This window comes from Lissotriton vulgaris, chromosome 12 (genome assembly GCF_964263255.1).
Source record: "Lissotriton vulgaris chromosome 12, aLisVul1.2, whole genome shotgun sequence".
In the NCBI taxonomy this organism is placed as follows: Eukaryota; Metazoa; Chordata; class Amphibia; order Caudata; family Salamandridae; genus Lissotriton; species Lissotriton vulgaris.
Window position 1 is genome coordinate 520,746,076 of NC_141700.1, and position 26,299 is coordinate 520,772,374.

Below are 26,299 nucleotides of genomic sequence, written 5' to 3' on the forward strand. Positions count from 1 at the left end.
TCGTCCCAGGATGTGCATTGTTTCAGGCACCAGAGAGCGGCTGGCTCTCGACCCAGGGGTCCAGAAACATGTCTGGTGGTGGCAGCCTCGGTAGCCACGCAGTCAGGACACTGGGAGTTGGTTAGGTTTCAGGGGGCATCTCCAAGATGCCCACTGTTGTGCATTTTACATTTATTCCCACACTGGCATCAATGCGGGTTTAATGTGCTGAGAAGTTTGATATCAAACTTCCCAGTCTTCAGTGAAGCCATCATGGTGCTGTGGGGTTCGTAATGACAACCTCCCAGCACCATATACTCTTAATGGCAGCACTGCACTTACAGTGCCCAGGAATGGCCATGGGTACTGTAGGGGCACAGGGCTCACACACTTGTGCCCACACCACTGGCATAGGCACCCAGCTAGAGGGGTGACTGACAAATGCCAGGGTAGTGAGCTTGTGGGCATGGCACACATTGATGTGTGCCATGTCGACTCTTTGTTTGGTTCTGTACTCAGACACTCAGCCTGCAAAGGCAGTGTGTGGGTGTCAGGGTAGAGGGCCCCTAAGGGTGGCACAATAAGTGCTGCAGCCCTTAGGGGGTCTTCTCTGGTCACCATGCCCTGGGTACCTAGGGTACCATTTACTAGGGGCTGACAGGTGGCCAGAGATGCCAATTGGGTTTTAGTTTCAACACAGTTTTAGGGAAGTAACACAGGCCCTGGGCACCTGCTTGGCAGGAGCCCAGGGCACACTCAGTCAACGCACATCAGCAATTCAGCAAAAAGTGGGGGCATACCTATGCAAGAAAGATGGCACTTTCTCACAAAACGTATGCACCACAACAAAGCTATGAAAGTGCAGTGTGCTGATGAATAGCGAGAAAATCGCTTAATAAATACAAGACACAATTTATGAAGAATGTCGTAGCTAAACTGTGAGCGAGGGCAGCAACATGGACTGCAGAGGACAGTCACCTGTTTCCCTTTCCAGGTGAAAGCCAAAACCATTAGACAACTGAAGGCACATACAGGATACTTCCTGCATAGAATAAGGAAGAAGAGATTAATTGTTAATGGACTCTCATGCAGCAAGCAATATAGAAACTTCCTTAAAAGTGTTAAGTAAAAGCTCCCTATAAGGGATACAAAAAGGTATAGAAGGATGCTCATAAGCATAATGAAAAATGCCCCGAAGGAGCAGGTAACATAGATAATTTCCCTTACCATAAGAAAAAGATCTCGAGCATGGAACCCATCATCAGAGAAAGAGAAAAAAACTATACAATGGGTGTTAAACTCACGCAGAGTTCCCGAACTAAACAACCTGTCCTTGACTGTGTTAAAATAATAAGAATACCTGCAGAAAGCAGGAACACCACACTCGGGTTTCACCATAAGTGAAATAAACACCATTGATAGTGCCATAAAATGATCATAATGTTTACGAAATAAAGACCAATTTTCCCTCCTGTGCAACTGAACAGTGGAAAAAGATAAAGGCAGATGGAAGAAAAAACAGAACTATGATTTTGTCCCACCTCAGCTGTTGCGGAAATGCTGCAGAGCTGAATCCGCCTGTGCGCCAAATAGATGAGTGCCATCAAACGGCATGTCTACCAATGTTTGTTGAACTATCTCTGGGAACCCAGAAGTGCGCAACAAAGCACGCTAATCGAGCGCCACAGAAGAGGCCATAGCTCTAGCAACAGAATCAGTGGTATCCATACCACAACAAATAATACGTTTTCTGACTATCGCCCAACACGGAGAAAGGGAGTAAGCTTGGCCCTTCTCTGGAAGGGATGGTAGTAGGCTTGCCAGAGAATCCCACAATGCATGGGTGAAACAGGCAAGGACATATGAAGTATTAATGGATCTTACAGCCGAACTTGTGGAGGCGAAAATGTGTCTGCCACTAGATTCCAGTCTTTTAGCCTCCCTGTCTAGAGGGGTAGGCAGAACAGGATCAATATTTTGGGAAGTCAAAGTGGCCTGAACCACAAGGCTATGATGAGTAGGATGCTTTATGAGACAGGGGGACCCGCAACGGGTCTAGCCAGGACCCCAACAAGATGTCAAATAGAGCTTCCCTACAAGGAAACACTGACTCATCTCCAGATTGACCGTGGTGCAGAATGTCAATTAATGAGTCAGTAATTACAGACACAGAAGGAAGTGACATCTCTAAAACTTCACTAACTCATTTGAGCATCTCGGCCAATGAGAAGCTCGGTTTTGAAGCCAATCCAGGGGGGAACAGAAGAGCCAAGGCTGGAGAAGTCTCAAAACCACTTAAATCACCCAACTCAAAAACCCAACTAATGTGTTATGTTATGTTATTTTAATGTGTAATATGCACAGATACTCGTACGTGTCCCACATGGGGTGGGTCAGTGTGGGAAGAATGTACAACCTCACAAAGATCTTCACATGGCCCAGGATCAACGTCTGAACCCGCCGGTTCCATCAGCATCATAATCAAAACCATACGGTGTTGAGCGGCACCGTCATTGTTGTCGGAGACGGAAAGTAGTGAGGCGTCAAGCAGTGGTGTCATCGGCATTGATCAATCAAGCACAGACAACCTCGGGTGCTCGGAGTCAGGTGCCGAGGGTGGTAACCTCGAAGGGCTGTTCACCTGCACAGATAGAGTATGGCATTCAAAATCCAGACTGACGTAGAGGATGAACCAGCGAGGTCGTCCTAGTCCCGGCCTCATGTGCCTCCTTGGGGCCCAATAGCGCTCAAGACAGAGGTGCAGGCCCAAAAACCTTACGAAGGGCAAAATAATATTCCCTGATCTGAGACAGAGTTGCCCCGTCTCCAGGAGATGTGGGGAGGTGCAATGTAGACTCTCTTCCCAACTCTACAGGTGAAGATGGGGAATGACGTGGCTTTGATTACTTGCGCCGTGACTTACAGTGGGAGGTGGACTGAGAACAACGTCCACAGGAATAGCCCCTGGAGCAGCCCTGCGGGCGGTCTCTGACGTGCGAAGGAGACTGAGGCCGATGAGACGTCTTGGAAGACTGTCAACCATGCTGCAAGAAGCTTCACCCACCTCTCCTTGAGCGCCTTCGGCTGAAATAGTTGACAGGAGTCACACACTGTAGAATCATGGTGCTCCCCCAGACACCACATGCAAATCGAATGGGGGTCCGGGGCTGACATCTGCTGACTATAGGACCGACAAGCCTTAAAACGCAAGGACATGAAAAAAGGCATACTGTTTATTTTGATGAAAAACGTCAAAGTTGGCCAAAAAAAGGTCAAAGGTAACCACTTCTCCAAATCCGCATTGAAGCGCACAAAGGAATAAACAGATCTCAGCTCGTTGGAAGGCGTCTTATATAGACTCCAGTGGCAGCGTATGCGTGGACGACGTCGATACCGAGTTGCGCAATGCCCACTACCAAAGTCCAAAGGTACTGCTGCTGAAAAACATCCGGATCCAGTCTGGTGCCTGGAGAGAATTCAAAGTTGAAGAATCTGCGGCTAGATGTCTCTATCAGATACAACATGATTGCCTTTAACTTTTGTAAAGGCATTCGTTAGCCAATCACATAATGCTGTGTCATTGCTAGGTCATGGCATTATGTCATAATGCCTCGTCATCGCTATGTACTTCTGTAGTTTTGCAAAATATCACGTAATTTCATGAAACTACAGCGACAACAGATATCACTAAGTTGAAATGCATAATAACCGAAAAATACTTACCTGCAATACCCAAAACGATCATCTGCACACCATAATGTATAATCCTGCCAAATTTCAGGGTATGGAAGAAATATCAGTGAGTCCCTATCTAACCATTAAATTAGGAGAAAAGGACGTACACTAAATAAGGAGGAAAGTTCTCATAGCTCTTAAGTACACACCATTACCACATGCATATTGAATCACATGAAAAGATACACAGAGATAAAAACAATTACAAAATATGTATATAAAAATTGTACAATTTATTAAGGGAGCCATACAATCATAAAACAATTTTCTTTTAAAAACCTTTTAGTGCCATAAGAAAACAGTTAACAATTGTTTCAATCAATATGAGAAATATTTAAAAACATATATTTGTTACAAAAGTTGTCGACGCAGCGTTTCGGTTAAAAGAAAATTGTTTTATGATTGTATGACTCCCTTAATAAATTGTACAATTTTTCTATACATATTTTGTAATTGTTTTTATCTCTGTGTATCTTTTCATGTGATTCAATATGCATGTGGTAATGGTGTGTACTTAAGAGCTATGAGAACTTTCCTCCTTATTTAGTGTACGTCCTTTACTCCTAATTTAATGTTTAGCTAGGGACTCACTGATATTTCTTCCATCTACTACTCCTTGTCCCTGATTGGATTCAAAAGGAGACCTCCCTTTCTTTGTTAAAATTTCAGGGTATGCTATTCAGTCGTTTTTGCGCTACCTCTGATACAAATGTGTATGGAAAATACAATGATGGGGAAAAAGTGTTTTGACACCCCCTTTTATCTTTGTACTACTTGACTAATCAATGTTAAGCTTTCCTTCCTCCACCAATGTAGAAAAAGCTATAGGTCTGAGAAGTTCTGTGATGATACATCAAACAGGTGCAAAGTTATTAAGGAGGAAAAATCTGAGGAATTCCTATACCTGGGAATCCTAACTAGAACTACAGAGTGACTACTGCCACTATGATTTATTATTTACATTATCTTGGTTTGCAATAATAAATGGCATATTGCAAGAGAAACAGTTTTCTAGTGGCTTAATGTGGATTAGTTACCCTGTTATCTTAAACTCACTGTTTCCACGCCACATTCATAGGATATGGAAGTGCTAACAGACAGCTGCCAGACAATCAAAGGCGCCACCCGTCAGCCAAAGGGATCCTGCCTTTGAAGAAGTCCACCATGTAAGAGAGATGACCCATGCAGCAAATTTAACATCACAGAGGAGGAAAACTTTCTATGCATCAGGACTATTTCGCTGGACGTTTTGGGAAACCGCAAAATAAATGCAATAGGTTGAAACAACATGGCAGCACTCCTTGCATTTATTGTACTGAAGGTATTTCCATTACAAAAGCGGAGTCACCTTTAGCAATGAAATTCTTTTACAGGAAGGTGTAAAGCTCTCAATATGGCACGCAGTGGTCCTCTGAGGAAGGGGATGAGGGGAGGGAGGACATCCTCCGCCAAACCAGCAGGCCACCAGCTACAAAAAATGTCCCTATAGGAGTGCTGGCTGGTTTTTCACATGTAGCGCAAGATTGCTATTATTTAAGATTAAGACACCTGTATAGGCAAGATATTCACCCGCAGCCTACATCTTAGAGGGGAATACATTTAGGATTGGCCTCACACACAAAGGAAATGCACCTGTAAATTTGGCTGGGTTCCGAATGCTAAATGGAACCCTATGCCAGGTGGATTCTGACATAAGCAGAACACTTCATCAAGAGGGGAGGCTGCTCTGTGACGTGGTTGGTGGACATTTATTTGAGAGACCATATTTCATGGGAATTGACTGCCTTGTCTAGCAGTGGCCCTATGGATGGAATGAAGAGAAGTGTGTTTGTTTTGTTATTTATAATGCACTGCAAACTAAGAACCATCAAATATGGCATCAAGGCAACCACACAACTTAAGAAAACAAACTTAAGACAGTGATTTTAAATAAAATATAATACAACATCTCAGCAAAACCCATTAACCCCTTTGCTGCGGGGTGTTTCCCCCCCGCTGTGCGGGGGTGGGGGGCGTGCGCAGCACACCCATGCTGGTGACGAGCTGAGCTCGTCATGAGGCACAGCAGAGCTGCCCTCATGATGAGCTGAGCTCGTCACGGCCGCACCCGTTTTTAGAACGTTCAGCACAGCGGGGTATTTACCGCCGCGTGCGAACGTTCCAACGGCCGTGACGAGCTCAGCTCGTCATGAGTACAGCTTAACTGTACTCCACGACGAGCTGAGTTCGTCACCAGCATGGATGAGGTTAAATACAATAGGGAACTTGTATTAAAAGATATATGACACAGACAAAACTCATACCCAGGGATAGAACTCAAGAGAGTTCAGCAAGTTTGCCAAACGTCCAAACAGCATTGCAACCAGGGTATTTTGTACACTTTGAGGATTCACCCAGGCATTAAACTGCAATTGTGCTCTGTTACCCTGCAGGCCTCTAGTCCTACCTTACGCTTACTCCCTGTAGAGTGTCTAGGGACAAAAGAACCTCCCCAAGATTGCAGGGATACAACTGCCACAGCCCTTGTAATTGTGCTAATGTTTTTTTTCTGTGTTGTATAGGTTCCAGGGGTAACCCCTCCCCCCTCCCATCCTCAGTGACCTAGGAGGGATCTCCAGAGAGCGCTAAGCAGTTTTGTTTACTGTATGCATTACTTGAAAGGTTACTGCATTTGAGACTGGTTCGTCACATTTTACCACTTCCCCCTACATTTCAACATCATGGTGGGGCCCATTCCAGAATACTTATTAATCCACCATGTCATCTATCTGTCTATGGCATGGTTACATATGGCGATGTGCAGCTAGAAGATTTGCATCTTCTGTTTGTTCTGAAAATGAAGGCGGAATGGGATTTTCTGGATGTGGGTGAAGTTCCTGATATTCTGTACATAGCAGAAGACCTTTTCACTTCTTGCTGCACTCTCTGGGTTCACGCTTGATGCTGCTGATACTGATGATGATGATAAAGCTTTGATCACTGTATAGGCTTCTCTTCAGGGAGAGGGGTTGTTGGAATTCTGATTCATCAGACTGCAGGGACAGAAATGTCTCCATCCATTTTACACTCAATACCCTATTCTGACCATATTTTCTATTCTCTTATTTGACATTCCTTCTGAGCAATTAGAGGAGACACACTCTCACGCATTCAACAGCATTTTTTATTGATCGAGCCAATTAGAAAGGCCATTTAGTAACAGGTTTGGTGGACAAGGCCATAGCTACCTCATTCCCTGCATCATCATGGCAAGATTTTCATACAAGGGTGATGCATGGAACTGGTTGTAGTAAATGAGCCACTTTTGTGGTCTGACACCCTATGATGACCCTCAACCACCACCATTTTAACTGATTTTAGTGTGTTATATTATCCTAGCGTTAATGTAGAATGGTCCTGCTTATGTCTGCTACTCTTCTATCCTGTAATCTTGCTGTCTTTTAGGGGAAGCTGTCACGGAGTAGAACAGTACATTTATATTATGAGAATTATGCGTTCTTACTATTGGCTTTGACATGGTCTAATGTCATTCTGTTTTCTGCTTTTCAATTCCATCTTGCTTTGGGCCTTTCTGTGTGCATCGCTTAACTAACTCCATTTTCATGCTGCAAAGTGGGGAGGGCATGTTTTGCTCTTCTCGTGTTTTTCACACTTAACTGACTAGAGAGAACTGGTTCTTATCAGAGGAATGTACATGCTCTGTCTCAAAGCCATAGCAAAGGCCTGATCAACCAATGCTGTGGCCTTGGAGCAGACTGGTATGGGCTCTCAAGATAACAATCAGGCGAGGCTTGCTAGAAGCTTCGTTGTGTTTCAATTTGTATTAAGAAGGGGAGCCTACACTGGCCTGGTGTAAGTTCACCATAGGGCAGACGTGTCGCTGCAGACAGTGGGAACTTGGTGTCTCAGTCGTGCTCTTGGCCTGGCTAAGTGACCAGACTTCCCCTTAGCGAAGCGAGGCAAGATGATGTATACCAATTGGTGAGGTGTTCCTACTAACGTTTTTGATCTTTTACTTGCTGACTATTTTCTTTCTTTGCTATTGCTTTTCCATTCATTATATATATATATTTATATTTATATTTCTACATATATATTTACCTTTTGATTGTGTATTTCAATCATTCATTTGATATGTGAGAGTCTGCTATGATTAATGTATTCGGCCTATTAGAGAAATATACTAATACATTTGTATGTGTTATATCCCATACATTTGACTTTGTTTTCTTACCTAGCCTTTGGGGGTGTTGAAAGTTTACCCGCCTTAGGAGGTGCTGTGTGAAAGGTGTATTCCACTGGTGTGGATTGATCATTTTTCTTGCCTTGGGGAAGTGTTGGCTATACCTCAGCCCAGGGGAGAATTGTGTTGAAGGTCTGTCCTTTTTGTGAAAAGCAGATCAATACACTGGTACACCGTAGCAAGGGCTAGTTGAGCGTCTGCAGCCACTGCAAAGACAGTGGGCCACAGTCTGTTTCGAAATTGTATTCAAACCTGTACCTCTCCAAATCATGTGTCTGTTAACTGGTCTTTGCCTGTTTTTTTAGGTTATCCCAAACTTTCATTCTCCCCTTCTTATTCTCTAGTCTTTTTCATGCTGCTTTTAATGACTGTCCCAATACTATGTGTCTGTTCTATCCTGCTTTTAAACCTAACTCTAAACTTCATGTTGACTCATTCTCAGTCCGGGTTTTGGCCATCATGGGCTGCTTTACCAGCCAATTCTGTCATTTTTATGATCCATCCCTACCTGCTAAAACGAGCAATTAAGATTTGCTTAATAGATATGCCCTTTCAGTCTGCCTCACCATGATTAGAGTGTTCTAGTTCTCTAGTTTGTCCTAATTTGCGTTTTGAGCAAGTTCACAGAAGACGTGCGGCATGGTTGTTTGCTAGCACTGTTACAGTTGACAGGGCACAGATAAATAAATATCAGTTAGATTTTGGCATACTCTACACAAGATATACGTTTACCTGGACATCCGACTGAATCACTTGGTTCTCTGTGTCGCAGACTGAAAAAGGTTCCTTTAGAGACAGGAAAATACTGAGTGGCAGGGAGGAGATGTTCTTCAAAATCAGTGGTTCATACTTCGGAATTAACTCCTGACCTGGTAGCTGAAGAATCACAGAATAAAAGTGTGAACACTAAAGACAAAGGAGACAATTTAGGTCAAATAGGAACATGTGGCTAACATTAAAACTAGCAATGTTTCTGGAGTCAGATGTGACCTAGTTAGACAGGATAACAAACAGCAACAGTAAGTGAGAGAACAGATGCTGAAAAAGCAAAGTTGACGGAGTAGAAAGAAAGGTAGAGGGATGTGAGGTAAAGATACATCGAGAATTGTTAAAAGGCAAAGCAAAGCAGAAACTGAACCAATCCCTTTAACCCAGAAATGGTGTCCCTTCTGGCAAGATCAGAGATCTCCGAGAATCTTTCCAGGAGAACTGAAAGGAATCTCCCAGCTGCTAGATTTCCTGGTCTGAACCATTAAGGATCAGCAATTTTATACCTGTGGTCGGGGGACCCTAGGGGTCTCCAACACCAACTGAGAGGTCAGCGACAGCTTAGAAAATTAAATAATCTTAATAAAGTGTACAAAAATAAAGAAGCAAAATGTAAAATTAAAAAGTTCTATAAATATGAAGAAATTTGAAACTGAAGGCTAAAAATTGAGTTGGTATCCTCATATTTATTCATGATAGTTTGCAAATGCATCAAACAGAATATACTATGGGCAATGTGTGCCCTCAATTGAATTTAGAAAAGCTCCCACCTTCCCATTTTTTTACATATTTGTTTATAAATTAAATATAATTTCCACATTTGTATATCTTATGAATACTTATTTCTGTAGTTTTGTGAATTGGTTTGCAGTTTAAATAATCGAAATTGCTAATGGAGGAGTCCCCTGTTTTCAGTAAAGAATTTCTGGGGTCCCCGGATTTCAGTAAGGATTCAGTTATGGTTCCCAGATCCAAGTAATTATTAAGTGGGTATACACAGAAGTAAAAAAGCTAAGAACCACTGATTATAGATATGTTGGATACCTGCAAGTGCTCGGAAGTGGCTGCAAAGTATTATGTTCTAGTTATGTCCAAATTCCTTCCATAAATAAATACACGTGTGTAGGGACAGAAAGGAGACAAGGGTGAATAGTAATAAGCAAAAAGTAATGTTTGGAGCAAAGAAAAATATAAGAAATGTATCAAAGAGAGAAAAATGTAGTGAAAAAGATCAAGATGAAAATTGGGAGGAGCAATTCGAGGGGTCTGAGTGCTGGAGAAAGAGGACACATTTGAGAGAGGGAAAACATCAAGGGTGAATTGAGAATAAAGATGAAGTAAAGAATGAGGTACAGAAGGCAAGGAAATGAGATGGAAAATGATGTTGACTTGCAAGTTTTAACGCATTTGAGGAAAAAACGCATTTCAAGTGTAAACCATAGCATTCCTCCAAGGGGAAGAAAAGTAAGCAGCTAGAGAAGCATTGCTCAACCATTAAGGGGCTGATGTAAACCCCTGCAAATCAAAGTATATAAACACACACTCTCCAAGTTCTTTCCTTTCCTTAAACACTTCTAATTTAGCCTACCTAAAATGTATGTAAACCATAATTCTGGACATATATTTTGCTATACTAATATTTCAAATAATGTATAAATCACATTTTTTCCATCCGCAACCTTTGCAAAATCATCAATTTTGTCCTCAAAGGATGCAAGGTATTTTCTCCTCATAGTGAGATAATTTATTTCTGCTAAGAGAACCACGCAGACAAAACATGATCCACCAGATCCCGCTTCTTCCATATTTGCATAAAATGCCATGCTGAAAAATATATGCACACTTTTTATTAGAAAGTTTACCTTTTGAGTAAAGTTAATGGAGAGGGGGTCAGAATGGGATAGAGGGAAGTCTCCACAATAAATGTTCAGAATTTCAGAAACAAAATGAAAGCTACTGCATCAGTTTCTTGTAAATGTATTTGATGTTTCCATTTTAAAAATCAATGACTGGCTTAAGGTCATGTGGTCATGTGAGAAGGACTGAATGTGATGTAGTCGACATGTGGTACCAGTTATTTTCATCAAAAATGATGTATGATTTGCTTCACTTCTAAAATAAAGCAACCATGGGAGAGCGTGGTTTGGGCGCTGCTGATACCCAGAACATGGCTTGCGCTCCTGGTGCCCTGACCTGCTTTTTGTCAATAAGAACAGATTAGGACTGGCCTGCCCGTTGTATGCAAGCAGGCAGGAATGGCGTTGGTACTTTTGAGGTGCCCAGGAAGTGTTTTGGACTTCATTCCATCCTCAAACAGCACTTAAAATAAAACAAGTTTTCAGTTTATCACTTCCTGGGCCCTTCAGCCAATCCGTTTTGTCCTGACTAAAGTGCGCACCACATTTTTCTCCTGTTTGGCTGTTGCCAGGCATTAAACTTGGAATTCCTCCTCAGAAGCAGTAGCGCTATTTCCTCCGCAATATACTCATATGACTTATAAAATCCCAGTGAGGTTATTTTCCTGAAGACAGCAATGTGCAGCTCTTCATTTTAACACTTGAGACTTATCTCCCATAACCAATGCATGATTGTGGCAGTTATTTATATAAACATCTTGTACCAATCATCAACAGAACAGCAAGCTCCAATTTATTTTTTGTAGCAAGTGCAGTTTTATTTAAATATTTCAAAGAAAGAACATTATTGAAGGGTCCTGAACCCGCTTCTGTTTATTTTGCGCCTTGAATGAAAACTTACTTTGAGAGTCACTGGCCACTAAGTCGTCTAAGACTGTAATTGCATGCAGTCAGAGGAACATGGTCATCTTGTAAGATGTAATGAAAGGATAAATGTTTGAGTATTTTTTTCGTGACAAGGTTGATTCAAGGCACTATTTATACATCAAAATAATACATTGTTTCTTTTTTACCTGCTATTCTGAATTGACTAAGGCTAATTCAACTTCATTCCAATTTCAATGCTCATGTGTTCTCATGGGAAAAACTAAATGGAATCATAGATCAATTTTCCCTCTGATAAGTTCTCTGCAGCTTCCTATAAATCTCATATTAGTATCACTTGTAGTGTCATGGAAGAAAGCAGCAGTCTGATGTCTTCCATCCTGAAACCCGCGACAGTCATCTGCCGCAACTAATTTTCACAGAGAAGCAGTACACAATCCTGCACTACCTACCAAGTCTCTACTTCTAATCACCTTAAACAATCTAATGGAGGAGATTTAAAAACTTGAAACCCTTTGTAATGGAAAGCTAATACCATGCTTCATAGACTAGAGGAAGGATGATCTACTTGAGTCTAGAGTTTCGGATTTGGAGCAAAGAATTGGTGATACGCAGAATACTATCATAAGAGTTGATGAAATGGAGAATAAAGAAGATTGCATCTCTCAAAAGATGAACAGAAGACTTTGAAAATCCCAATAGATGTAACAATCTCAGAATTTATGGCATTCCGTGAGCTATTGAGGGAGATGACCTGATAAGATTTCTGAAATCTAATATACCAAAAACTGTTTGTCTATCAGATAATTTCTCCCTCGTTATTCAAAGATCTCATTGATTTGGTCCTAAACTTTCTACTTCATGCTCAACTTCCAGACCTAGAGGCATCATTGTTCTTTTTTCACTGATTTCATGAAAGTTTTTTCAGCATTTAAGCAAAGGAAACAAATATTATGATCTGGTCGCAAGAGTTTCTTCTTGTAAGAAGCCTCAAGAGTCACTGCAAACACAATGAAGGAATTTCTGGATTTGCACCCTTCTTTACTAGCTATAAATGCCAGATTTGACCTAATTCACCCAGGCCTATTTAAAGTCACTTACAAGGATAAGACTACTACCTCTGAATCTCTGGCTCAACTCCAAGACTTTATTCAGCTTTAGAAACGGGATGATATGGGAAACGACAGTAACTGAATTCTAAATTTTTCATATGTTACTTGTTTAAGTTACATGCTGTTCTTCCTTGTTGTAGAGATGTATACAGGTTTTATATGTTATATCTATATTTCTATCACAATATGTTCTTCTAGATATTACTAAACTTGATTTATTTTGTTTTGTCTTTACAGACTTATCGTTACACCATAATTATGTTCATGAATGTGCTACTCATTGTCTATTGTTGTGAGGTCATTGAATGTTCAAAGTTGTCTTTGAATTCAAACTCATCTCTTCTTCACTCCCTTTTGTTGGGTTAAGTTTTTGTTTAAATTTGTTTATTGGGTTTTAGTTTGCATTTTACAATTAACATGACAGTAATTATAAAAATATAGCAATGCATTGTCGTAATTTGACGATTATCGGGTTAGCGTTCAGCTCAGCTACACGAATTTCTCCTTATCTTGACCACGTTGTTCAGAGGCCATTTTGAATTACTGGCGTCCATTTTACATGAACGTGCTGCCTCGTGGTCAGCATGCCCTTTTGTCCTCTCTCTGTACCAATGACCATCTAACTTGCCCAGCAACAGGCTATTTTTAGTACTGGTCAAGCTAGCACATGCGCAGTCAAACCCTCTGTATTAGTGGACAGTCATCGTTTAGGAATGTTCCCCAAACTGACCAGTGGTGTTAAAACTCCTCCCATAATCTGGCTGTGTTCCAAAAATGTCCTTATATGTACCTAAACTGAGCAAATGTGTTCCACCCACTCTTTTTATTACTGTAACACTGTATAAAAGAGGTCTTGCACCGATGTTCGGTGTGATACTTCTTGCATTGCCGAAGGGTGCTGTAGGAATGTACCACCACCCCATGGGGTCTTAATAAACTTGTCTTTTGCATTTCCAGTTTCCGTGCCAACTTCTGTGTTATGGTGTCATGGAGTTTTTGCAGAGTATGTAGGTCTGAAGAACCCAATACCACAAATTGGCGACCACAAAGGGACTCTTCGGCGACTCGGATGTCCGAAGGAGAGGTCGTGACGAAGGATTGGAAATTCGCCATGGACGCGTACGCTGCCACTGAGTGACCCGAGTCTTGGCACCCACGGTGTTTTCTTCCTTTCCTTCTGATCTGACCTTCCAGGTGGTGCCGGTCCTCGACTGAGATCCTGATCGGTTGGGTTGTCGTACAGTACCTGTTTGGCTGATTCGATTAAAGAACTTGGCAGCTGGAACCTGGATACTTGAGAATTTGGTAAGCTTGTGATTGGTAAGATAGTCTACGGACGCTTACTGTGGCTTCTTGGACTTGTTTGAGTTAGCTAACATTTTGTTCTATGATTTGAGTTATATGTGGAGTGCACCTCACATAGGCAGGCAGTGTGGAGATATTTCTCAGATTTTGTATTTGTTTGAACGGCACACCATGTGTAAAGTATATTAAGTGCCATTTTTTGTAATATCGCGTTTTCGTGATATTTTGACATGCCTGTTTTAAGCACACTTCGAGGAATGTGCTGTCTTGGAAAAGGTACCAATTATCGATTAAATGAATCTCAGCCAGCTCCCCCAGAAGGGACACCTAATCGCGAAATGTATATTACATTTGGCCTTCCCCTATTATGTATAGTACGCTGTGGCATAAATATACCAAGACAGATCGTGAATTGCAATGGCCACTACATGGGTCGTTTGATTTACGAAAGGTTCAATACGTGGAGCAATGTTTGTTTCAGCGCAGGTTTAGACAGGATATGTTTGATTGTGTACGTATGTGGGAGAAAGAGGTGGGTGAACGAATGAAGCATGAACAAGCCTTGGCGGACAAGGAGCAGCGAAAGGCTGCCCGTGATAAAGCTTTACAGCTGGAGGAGAAAGAGTTGTAGGAAAAGAAAGAGAGGGAGGAACGAGAACGTAATTTGCAAATTAATGGTCAATTTCCTATTCGACGTCCTCTTTACCCTGTCCTTACTAATGAACCTGATGATTTTTTATTGCTAGACCGTTGCCCGCCTCCGTACGTTTCACCTACGGCTCCGCATGAGGGATCGGATGAAGATGATGAAGGGCATAGTCGTACCAGGATAAGTGTTGATCGGGCTGCGGAATTGCGTGGGTTTGCTCGAAAACTTAATCTTAAAACTATAACTATTTCAGAAATTGATGACCAGATGCATAAGTGGTCCGAGAAAGAACGGTTGTATTTCTTGAGTCATTTTGGAGATGAAGTTGTAGAACGGTTTAGGAAATATTCATCTGAGTTGAAACCAAAAGATGTATCAGTTGGTCGTGAGAATTTGCGTAAAGGTATTTTTGTTCTTACAGATGCGGATTCGTTTTTCCAATGGTTGGTCCATCTCCGGGACGAGGCGTTACAATTACGAGCGGCGAAAAAGGCATCAGACTCGGCTGCGTCTGGATCGACGGAGAATTCCAAAGAGTGTCCTATCTTTGGAGCAGATAAGAGTTCTACAGTTCACATTATGCCTATGCGAGAAGCTGCACCTTTATATGTCCCCCCTAAAGGACAAGGTACAGATGATGATAAGACGTCTGTGAATGCGAAGGGTTATTTTATATGTAATTGGGTTTACACGCAGTGGAATAGAACAGATGTTATGGCACTTAAGACTGCTTTGCCTGACCCTCGTAAAAACCCGGCAGCTTTTTATGAAGGAGTGGAAGGGGCTATTTCTTCGTGTGTTATGACTTTAGTTGATATTGATCTTTTCTTTGGGTTAATATTGCCTCCTGATATGTGGAGGGCGATTTGTAAGTTCGATGATCGAGCGATTTTAGGTGCAGATTGGAAGGAAATAGCCCAAGCTGATTTAGATAGGAAGCCCGCGTGTAAGCCATGCCAATTAATTTTAGATCTCCCGGGGGCTATTTTGAATAAATTGAAAACGCTTGTTCCCCCTAAGAAGGTTGATTGGACTATGTTAGCTTCTTGCAAACAGAAACAGGATGAATCTGTTTCTGACTTCTTTTCGCGTTTTGAGGAAGCATTCCATGACTACAGTGCGCAATTATTAACAGAGGACACGGGCAGGCATTTGTTCGTTGACAAATATGTGGCTAATCTCCTGCCGGAGATTGCGAAACGTTTAAAGGCTGGTGAAAGTTCTTGGACCACAGCGACCCCTGCTTCTTTATTGACTATGGCTCAGTATTATGAACAACAGGAATTGGAGGCTAAGGAAAGTAGTGATAAGAAAGCGAAGGAGGTAAAGACGAAGGTGATGTTGGCTCAGGTTCATGCGACCCAGACGAGAGGGAATGATAGGGGTAGGCGTGAATCGTATGGTACGTCTTCCGTTCGTACCGACATTTCTGAGGACCCGTGTGCATACTGTAAACAGTTTGGACATTGGGCTTCACACTGTCCGGTGCTGCGAGAACAGCGTAATCAGCTTGGTCGAGGAAGTGGAAGGACGCGGAATAATTATTCAGGATCGAGGGGTGGAGCGAATGATCTTGGCAGGTTTGAAGCGAGGAGTCGTGGTCAGGATGATCATAATACTTTTGATCGACGAAATCAGTACCAGATAGCTGAGGGTGAGTTTACAGAGTCCCAGGACTATGTATATGCATAGGATTGCGTAGGATGGGGTGTAGAATCGGTTGAAGTACCAGTAGATCAAAGGGGTCCATATGTATCAGTGCATGTTTTGGGTTCTACTGATCAGTTTCTGGTCGATACAGGAGCTACTCGTAGTGCTCTGTCCAAACACTTGGTTCCAAGGGCTCCCCTGTCTGGCGAAATAATTACATCAATAGGGTTCGATGGAACACCCTCTCTTAGCCCATTGTCACCACCCATTACAATTCACATTGATAAATTTACTGCCCCAAGTCCGTTTTTGTTGTCACCAAACACTCCAGATAATATCATGGGAATAGATATGCTTAAATATTTTCGAGCAACTATACGTTGCGCTCCTGAAGGGGTGTGGGTCATTTTGAACGAGAATTATCCAGATGTAATGAGAGTGTGCCTCATGCAAGAGACCAAGGCGTTAGCCTCTCTTACAAAAACGTTATGGGCTACTTCAGATACAGATGTGGGACAGATGATTATTCCTCCCATACGTATCACTATTAAGGAGGGGGCGTCTTTGCCTCGTGTACCGCAGTATAAAATTTCCAGGGAAGGTGAAATTGCTTTGATGCATATTGTACATGACTTGATTATTGCAGGCGTGGTAGAAGAAGTCCCCTATAATGTCTGTAACAGCCCTATTCTTCCGATTTTAAAGAAAGATACAGATACTAAAATCTATCGTTTCATTATTGATTTGAGAGAAATTAATAAGATAGTAGTGCCTCAATACCCAGTGGTGTCTGATATTACCACCCTACTTACTTTGATTCCGCCCACAACCACTACCTTCACTGTCATTGATTTGAAAAATGCTTTCTTTTCGATCCCCATCCATCCTGATAGCCGATATCTGTTTGGTTTCACATTAAATAATAAATCGTATAGATTTTGTCGAGTTCCTCAAGGTTACACTGAAAGCCCTAGCATTTATAGCCAGGCTTTAAAAAGACAGCTTGATTCTTTCGATTTACAGTCTGGAGTGGCTCTTATTCAATATGTTGATGACATTTTACTTGCAGCAGACACGCAGGAACAATGTGAAGAGAGTAGTCTTGCCCTGCTTTCTTTCCTTGCCCAGAATAATCACAAGGTTTCTAGGAAAAAGCTACAATATTGTAGACCAAAGGTGACCTACCTCGGTCATCTTCATGCATTGACATCTGATCGAATCCAAGCAATATTAGATACACCAGTCCCTCGCACTCAGAGAGATGTTTGTGCTTTTATAGGTTTAAAGTCTTTTTGTAGGCAACCTTTGTTAGCATTGTTGTCCAAAACTACACCGATCCCCCTTGAATGGACAGATGAATGTCAGAATGCTTTTGAACAATTGAGACAAGCCCTTTGTTCCGCACCAGTGCTAGGTACACCAGATTATACAAAGATTTTTACATTATATGTACACGAGAAGGATGGATGTGCATTGTCAGTCCTAGTGCAGACACATGGGGATAAACAGAGACCTTGTGCGTACTTTTCAGCAGTACTTAACCCCGTAGCACGAGGATTACCTGGGTGTTTTCGAGCAGTTGCAGCAACAGCAGTGGCTATACGACAGAGTGAGGGAATAGTTTTGTCACACAAATTGTTGGTGCTAGTTCCCCATGCGGTAGACGCTCTGCTAAACCAAACGAAAACACAGTACTTAACGAGTGCACGTTTAACAGGATATGAGCTAACATTGTTGGCGCCACATATTACATTGAAGAGATGTGCCACTTTGAACCCTGCTACTTTATTGCCGTATCCAGTTGCTGAGGGCCAGGAGGAAGAACACCATGATTGTGTTTTCCTGACTGAAGAACAAACAAAGGGTCGTATTGACTTACAGGATACGCCACTTCCAGATGTAGATGGGGAACTGTGGGTTGATGGATCGTGTTTAAGGTTGCCAGATGGTACAACTTCTGCAGCGTATGCGATCACGACACTTAAGACAGTGGTAGAAGCAGCACGAATACCGCAGAAATCGACCCAAGCAGCTGAACTGATAGCTTTAACAAAAGCATGTGAATTAAGTGCTGGTTTATGTGTGAATATCTACACTGATAGCCGGTACGCCTTTGGAGTAGTGAACGATTTCGGCCTGATCTGGAGGGAGCGAGGATTTTTTACTTCACACGGAGTGCACATTATGCATGGAGAATTAGTACGTGACCTCCTGAATGCGCTATTACATCCAAAGAAAGTAGCGATAATCAAATGCAGTGCACATAAGAGAGTGACAGACAAAGTAGGACAAGGAAACGCTTTCGCAGATCGCATAGCGAGGGAAACTGCTATGTTACCAAATGTCTCGCCGATATATGTGGTGAAATCACAGGCTGAGCGATGGCATGATGCTAGAGAGGAGATTTTAGACATTCAGAAATCAGCGTCCGAAGCAGAACTCGCAACCTGGGCAACGGAGGGAGTGTTGGATGATGAGGGTTGCTGGAGGAGCAAGGACATGGAGAGATGGAAATTGCCTGCCGCTTACTTGCAAGCAATGGTTCAAATGACACATGGATTGGCACATGTTGGAGCTCTTGCAATTACTAAATTGCTTACACGAGTTTGGGAGCATCCTAAGATTGCCAATACGGCCAAAAGAGTAGTGCAGACCTGTCTGATATGCTTACAGTACAACCCTGCTAAAGGGACGTATACTCCGAAAGGAGGGTTTGTTCCACCTACTGCACCATTCGAAGTACTGCAAATGGATTACATCCAGCTTGAGCGTTGCAATAACCTTAAGTATGTCTTAGTGGTGGTGTGTGCTTTCAGTAAATGGATTGAGGCCTTCCCCACGAAGGATAATACCGCGTTGACAACGGCTAAGGTTTTGCTCAAAGAGTACTTCCCACGCTATGGTGTTTGTAAATTTTTGTGGAATGATAACGGTCCTCATTTTGTTGGGAAAGTAGTGGAGTACGTCCTGAAAGGGTTGGGGATTCAGCAAAAGTTCCATGCTGTATTCCATCCGCAGTCAGCAGGTTTGGTAGAAAGCTATAATGCTACTCTGAAGTTGAAGCTAGCAAAGATCGTGGCATCTACGTCTTTGAAATGGCCGGATGCTCTGCCTCTGGCATTGCTATCTATTAGATCAGTACCCCATTCCCGAACTGGCCTCACACCTTATGAAGTGGTGTTTGGAAGGCCCATGAACATATGGGGAGTTCCTAAGCCTCGTTTGCTACATGATGTGCCTTGTATAATGATGAACGATTATTTGGCTCGATTAACAAATGATTTACTTTCTATTCATGAACAGGTTCGAGAAGCGCTCCCCGACAATTCCATTGGAGAGGCTCACAATCTTCGTCCTGGGGATTATGTGATGATCCGTTCGTTTGAGAGAACCAGCAGCTTGGAGCCGAGGTGGCGTGGCCCTGAGCAGGTGTTGCTGGCGACTCGAACGGCTGTGCGAGTCACGAACAAGAAGCGGTGGGTGCATTCTACTCATTGTCATCGTGTCTCTCCGGATCTGGTGAATCCCACTGGGCTGTCTGATTATCGAGACATCTTGGACGCAGAGAAGAGCCCAGCTGCTACGTCTACTGAATCGGAGGGAGCCTTCCCGGACCACACTGTTTCTGGTGGAAAGAGATACTATCTACGGCCAAGAAAAGCAGTTGTTTTGTGCGAGACTGGTTGAGTTACCGCTCTGAGGTTTGTGAAAACAGAAGCCGGGAATATCAAGGGGGGGATCAGTTCCGCCAAAGTGTAGCGACACCCGTCTTGAATGTCGGAGAAGAAACCAACAGCTACCTCGGAGCTCAGCACTCATATTTTTATTTTTTAGTTGTTTTTGTTTTGAGACATTTGTACTTTGAACTATGGCACCTACTACGATAAGAAACAAGAGAATTCTTGGTGCAGTGCTTTTTGTTATGACCATAGTGGTAATAGCAGTAATAGCTTGGGTTGTAGAACGATTGGTTCCGGCAAGAGAATGCTTATTGCCTACTACCCCAATTCCATCTGAACATTTTCATTTCACTTTGCCCTATCATGAAGAATGACATAGACAGACGTACCTAAATAACAGTTTCATTCAAATTTTACATCACACCCATAATATGACGAACACTTCGAACTGTTGGGTATGTGGAATGTTGCCTGGACATCAGAAGAAAGGAGGCACTCCGCTTATTCCTCTTCCGTTCTCTCATAATGGTTCTTGCAATGCCTGGTACACTCTTCTCTTTACTTTGAGATGGCCAACAAAAGGTGGACTACTTTTCCGGCTTAATAAAGTTTGCTATAATAACAGAGATGGCTACCCGCAAGCAGAAGGAACTAAATTTGAATGGGAAGAATATCGACCAGATAATGTGTCGTTGCCTCGAGTTTACACCAACCAAAGACGTATAAATATGTCTAGTTTACATGTGATTACAGTTATTGATACCAAAGCTGATTTATGTGTCCGAAATAAAGGTACTATCCCAGTAGGGAGAAGTGAATGTAATACTACTCTCACCTTTGACACTCCAAATGGTATCGCCTTTGTGGCTTCACGAAACACTTACTTTATTTGTGGAAATAAAGGTTATCACCGTCTTCCTATTGGATGGTTAGGAACATGTTATATATCCTTTGTATTACCCCCTGTGTTTATTGCCCCACCCATGTATCATAATGACTTTGTGTTATACCATGATTTTATATTAAATAGAGTGAAGAGAACATTAGCAATTGACGAGATCGATCAAACAGACACCTCCCTGCAGCAATATGTTGATTTTAATTTAGGCCTCTTTTCATTTGTTGGTGCTGCTCTAAATAGCAGAAAAATAAGACGATTGACACGTGTTGTGGAAGCTGTTGCTAATGAAACAGTTTTTGCTCTAGGAAATTTGACTGAGGAACTTCAAATTACCAGAATTGTAACGCTTCAGAACCATATGGTTCTAGATGTAGTGTAAGCTGATCGTGGGGGTGCATGCCGCATTATCGGTAGTAGTTGCTGTGTGTATGTCCCTGATAACTCACCTTCTGTATATGATGCTATTTCTAAATTGCATAAAATAGCTGCTGAAATACATCCTGACAATGGTACATTGACATTTTCAAGCTGGTTCTGGACTTTGCTCAGTACTTGGGGTTGGAAACTGTTAACAATTTTATGTATAATAATTGGGATACTCTTCTTCCTTTGCCTATGTATTCAATGTGGCCCTATGTTCTGTTCTATGTGTATTTCTGCCTGTATTCCATCCAAACGAGCCATTGCTAAGAATGAGCAAATGATTAATTGAGAAATAACAAATATTATGTTGATTAATACTGATGATGAATATCCCGATTACGTCCATTATGAGGTAGCTTCAGCTAAACGCTAAAAGGGTCGTCTGACTTAATTTGACGATGATGGGGTTAGCGTTCAGCTCAGCTACACGAATTTCTCCTTATCTTGACCACGTTGTTCAGAGGCCATTTTGAATTACTGGCGTCCATTTTACATGAACATGCTGCCTCGTGGTCAGCATACCCTTTTGTCCTCTCTCTGTACCAATGACCATCTAACTTGCCCAGCAACAGGCTATTTTTAGTACTGGTCAAGCTTGCACATGCGCAGTCAAACCCTCTGTATTAGTGGACAGTCATCGTTTAGGAATGTTCCCCAAACTGACCAGTGGTGTTAAAACTCCTCCCATAAGCTGGCTGTGTTCCAAAAATGTCCTTATATGTACCTAAACTGAGCAAATGTGTTCCACCCACTCTTTTTATTACTGTAAAACTGTATAAAAGAGGTCTCGCACCGATGTTCAGTGTGTTACTTCTTGCATTGCCAAAGGGTGCTGTAGGAATGTACCACCACCCCATGGGGTCTTAATAAACTTGTCTTTTGCAGTTCCAGTTTCCGTGCCAACTTCTGTGTTATGGTGTCATGGAGTTTTTGCAGAGTATGTAGGTCTGAAGAACCCAATACCACAGCATGACCATAGGTACATAGTTTCAGAGAAATCGCTTAGCGGTCCCCCTCGTTCAGGGATCCCATGTCTTTCGACCACACCTAACCGTGTCTTCCAGTAGCGTTGACCTCATGGCCCCCTACTGGGTCAATTGCACACCCCTGAGGGGAGTCAGTACTGTCCGCGATGAGCGGTCTACTGTTGTCGACAAGGTGATGGACTCGTGGTGTGTCAGTTGCTATTTGGGTGTCGCACAGAGCACTGACCATGTCGGCATGATCCGCAGCTGCATGTGTTGTCGTGTCGTCGTTATCCATAGGTCTTCACAATGGACCATAGGTGGGGGCGGATACCCCCTCCAATCTAAACTTTCTAACTCTTCCAAGAATTTAGGGATGAACTGGGTGGCATGGGGGGGAAGTTTAGGGGGGGGAGCGGGGGGGGGAGCCGCTACACTAGGGTACAGTGTCGGCGCCCCTGGGTCGCGGGGAGCAGTTGGGTGTGGGGAGTTATTGGCACGCGTCAGGTCGCGAAACTTGCGGGGTGCGACTACTTGCGATGTTCAGGTAGTGTTTGTGGCTGTGTCATGGAGGTGCGGGGGCTGGTGTGGCTAGTCCTGTCTGGGACTGCGAGGCCGTGGGTGACTCTTGGGGGCGTGTCGCCTGTGTAAATTTGTACATTAACTGAGCCCACTCTAAGGATATCGGCTGTTTGCGGTGTCCACGTACTTCCTCCTCTCTGAGTATCTCTTCCTCTGCCTTGCCCCACTTTTGCACCGCGCCTATCCATGCCGCTTCCGGCGGCCCCGTGGGGGACCTCCAATGCATGGCTATTCCCCGTTTTGCCAGAAGAATGGCCAGTGAGAGGAAGCGATACTGTATTTTCTCGGTTTTCCGTCTATGGAAGATCCTGAGCGCGCATGCCTGCCATGTGGTCATGGGTGTGATGGCCGTAACCTCTTCAAGGGTTCGAAAAACCATGTCCAGAAGCCTCGGAGTGTGGGACAATCCCAGAACATATGTCTGAAATCCGCTCCCGGAGTTTGACATCGGGGACACTCGAAGTGAGTGTCAGGAAAGAAACGCTGCAGGCGGCGCGGTGTGAGGTAGGCCCTATGGAGAACGTTGAATTGTATATTACGAAATCTGGCGTTTCTGGATACCTTTTTAGGGTATTCCAGGGCTGTGCTTCATTCTTTATCGTGGACCACTCTGCCGATGTCCGTCTCCCACTTCTGTCGCAAAGGTTGAAGAGATGGAAGGAGTAGTGAACGTACCGCCTTATAGAGCCAAGCTACCATGTGTCGCCCTACTCCCATGTGCAAAATCGTGTGGACCAGTGGGTGGGGTGTGGGCTCCCCTGCATCCGGGTTCCAATGCCTACGACTGCTGTCTATTAGTTGCCTATGGAGTAAGAATTGCCCGGGGGGGAGATCATATTGCTCCATCATCTGTGCAAATGTTTTAAACTGTCCTTCCTCAAATAATGATTCTACCTCCGTGACCGACAATTCTGTTCAGACACGGAGTGTTCCCTGAGTATAATATGCGTCTCCTCGTGGAAAGCCCGCCAGTGGCAGCAGAGGCGAATATGGCGGTTGTGTTTTGGACATGCAGTGGATGCGCATCATACAGGTGCGGGCTATGGACAGTTGTATGGGTCGAGTTCGTATAGGTTTAGTGCCCGGCAGCAGCATTCAATGGATTGCTGGTTGTGGCATAGGGCCATTGGCCGTGATGGTCTCCCCTATGTGACGCCCTGCCGTCCAGTATAACAGCCATTGGAGTTGGGCCACCAGAAAGTACGCCTCGAAGGCCGGCGCTCCCAGTCCTCCTTCCGTGGTAGGCAGGTAGAGTGTGGACAACGCTACTCGTCGCCGTCCTACGCCGAACACCAGCTCCGTCAGGAGGCTGTTCAGTTCTTTAAAGAACGATCGTGGCGCAATCACCGGGAGGTTCGCGAAGTGATATAGTAGCCTGGGGACCATGACCATTTTTGCCAGAGCCACGCGGCCAATAGGTGCCAGCGGGAGCGTTTTCCAGAAGCTCACCGCTGACCGTAGTCCGGCAAGGGCTTTACGATGATTTCCCTCATATATGTCCTCTGGGGTGTGGTACAACCACACACCTAAGTAGCGAGGGGCCTCTGCACTCCATGCAAGTGACCGAGCGCCTATTTGGGCTTCGAAGGGGACCATATGGGGGCTCAAGCGGGTATAGAGAGGATTTCCCCCAGTTAACCATAAGGCCCGAGACGTCCGCGAACTCCTCCAACGTTCTCCAGATGCAGGTCAGGTCGCTCGTAGCGTCCCTAACATAGATTAAAAGGTCGTCTGCGTATAGGGATACACAGTCCCATGTGTGTGCCAGGGGAATTCCCCAATCCTCGCCCTCCAGTCGCAGGTGTTTCGCTAGGGGTTCCACCGCTAGGGCGAACTAGAGGGGGGACAGCGGGCACCCCTGTCTGGTCCCTCTCTCCACCGCGAACTCCGGTGAGATGTAACTGCCCATCCGGACTCTGGACGTGAGTTGTGTATAGAGGAGCCTAGTGTATGCAGTCAGGCGTGGGCCAAAGTTGTTTTTTCTGAGGACCTCGAACAGGTATGGCCATAGGAGAGTATCAAACGCCTTTTCGAGGTCTAATATGAGCAGGCTGCGTTAGGGAACCGTTCATGCGTCGTGTCCTGGATATGAAATAGTCTGCGGGGGTTGTGGGACGTGTTGCGGTTTGGCCCAAACCCATTCTGGTCGGGATGGACCAGCTGAGGTATGACCTGGGCATATCTCTCCGCTAGCATTTTACCTAAGATTTTGCAGTCTGAATTAACCAGCGTGATTGGTCTGTAGGACGACAGGAGCTGGGGGTCCCTGTGTGGTTTCAGGAATGTGACTATTATCGACTCCCTGAGGGATCGTGGCAAGACCCCCGCCGTGAGCGCGTCTTCGAGCATAGTGGCCAACTGTGGGGTAAGGTGAGCCGAGAATGTATGGTAGTATTCGAGGGGGAAGCCGTCCATACCTGGGGCCTTATTCCTGGCTAGTGTTCCTATCGTTACTTTAATCTCGGTAGGTTTTATTTTTTGGTCGAGGTCCTTCTGAACTTCCGGCAAGACTTGGGGGATTGGTAGCGTGAGAAAGAAACTGTCTATCGCGTGGGGGTCTCCCTGGCTTGGAGCTTGGTATGTATGAGAGTAATACGTGTAAAAAACTTGCATGATTGCGAGTTGGGAGGTTTGGAGCCGACCGGACTGGTCTGTGATGGGTTTCAAATCGGGATCTTGTCTAGCTAACCAGGCCAAAAGTGTTCCCCCCCTGTTGCCCTCCCTGTGTACCCTGGCGGCATATTTTCTGAAGTTATATTCACGCAAATCCCTCAATGTTTCAGCGTACTTTGTTTTGGCCTCAGCTACGCGCCCCTGGGCCGCCTCGCCGCGGTCGTCTTCTTTTAGTAGGGTTGCTAACGCGCATTCTGCATCCTGTAGCGTGCGTTCTAGGATCTTACGCGCCCCCACCACCTGTTGTATGTAGGGGCCCCTTGCTGTCACTTTGTGCGCGTCCCACTCTATGAGGCTAGAGGATGCTGATCCTGCGTTTAGAGTGAAATGTTCCTGCAGGTGTTCCCCGTGATCGTGTGAATACCTGTTCCGAGAGACATTCCAGAGGGATTTTCCACGTCGGCACTGGGGGGTGGGGTGGTTTCCATCTAAGGGTCAGTACGTGGGCGTCGTGGTCTGAAAGTACTTTTCCAAGATAGTCTGTGTGCTGTGCTTTAGTATGCAGAACTGCTAAGCAAAGGAATCTTTCCAGACGCACTCGGAGGTCGTGCAGGATGGAATGAAATGAATACAGTTTCGTAGTGGGGTGTAGCGCCCTCCATTTATCAGTCAATGCCCAGTGTTGCACCCATGTATTGAAGAGTTCAGTTTCTTTGTAAAGCGGTGAGCGCGGCGGTGGGGGGGTGGGAACGGTCGAGGGTCGTATCTAAGACACAGTTGTAATCCCCTCCTAATATCCAGGGGGCATGGGTGTGGTGTGCCAACGTTTTCGTAAGGCGATTCCAAAATACGTTTTGCTCTACGTTAGGGGCGTAGATGCTGCCTACTAGAATTGGTTGCCCATCTAATTGTCCCTCTAATAATACATAGTGACCCTCCTTATGGAGGGGCGC

General features: G+C 44.1%; 1 protein-coding gene across 1 annotated transcript in view; it reads right to left on the reverse strand.

Annotated features, from left to right (window-relative positions):
* The window catches only part of HYDIN (HYDIN axonemal central pair apparatus protein), a 2,950,008-nt gene that overhangs the window by 2,022,843 nt on the left and 900,866 nt on the right, over window positions 1-26,299 (reverse strand). Inside the window, exon 22 of the mRNA XM_086945295.1 lies at window positions 8,690-8,833. Coding sequence (XP_086801421.1) covers window positions 8,690-8,833 — 144 coding nt within the window. The remainder of the gene's footprint in view (window positions 1-8,689; window positions 8,834-26,299) is intronic.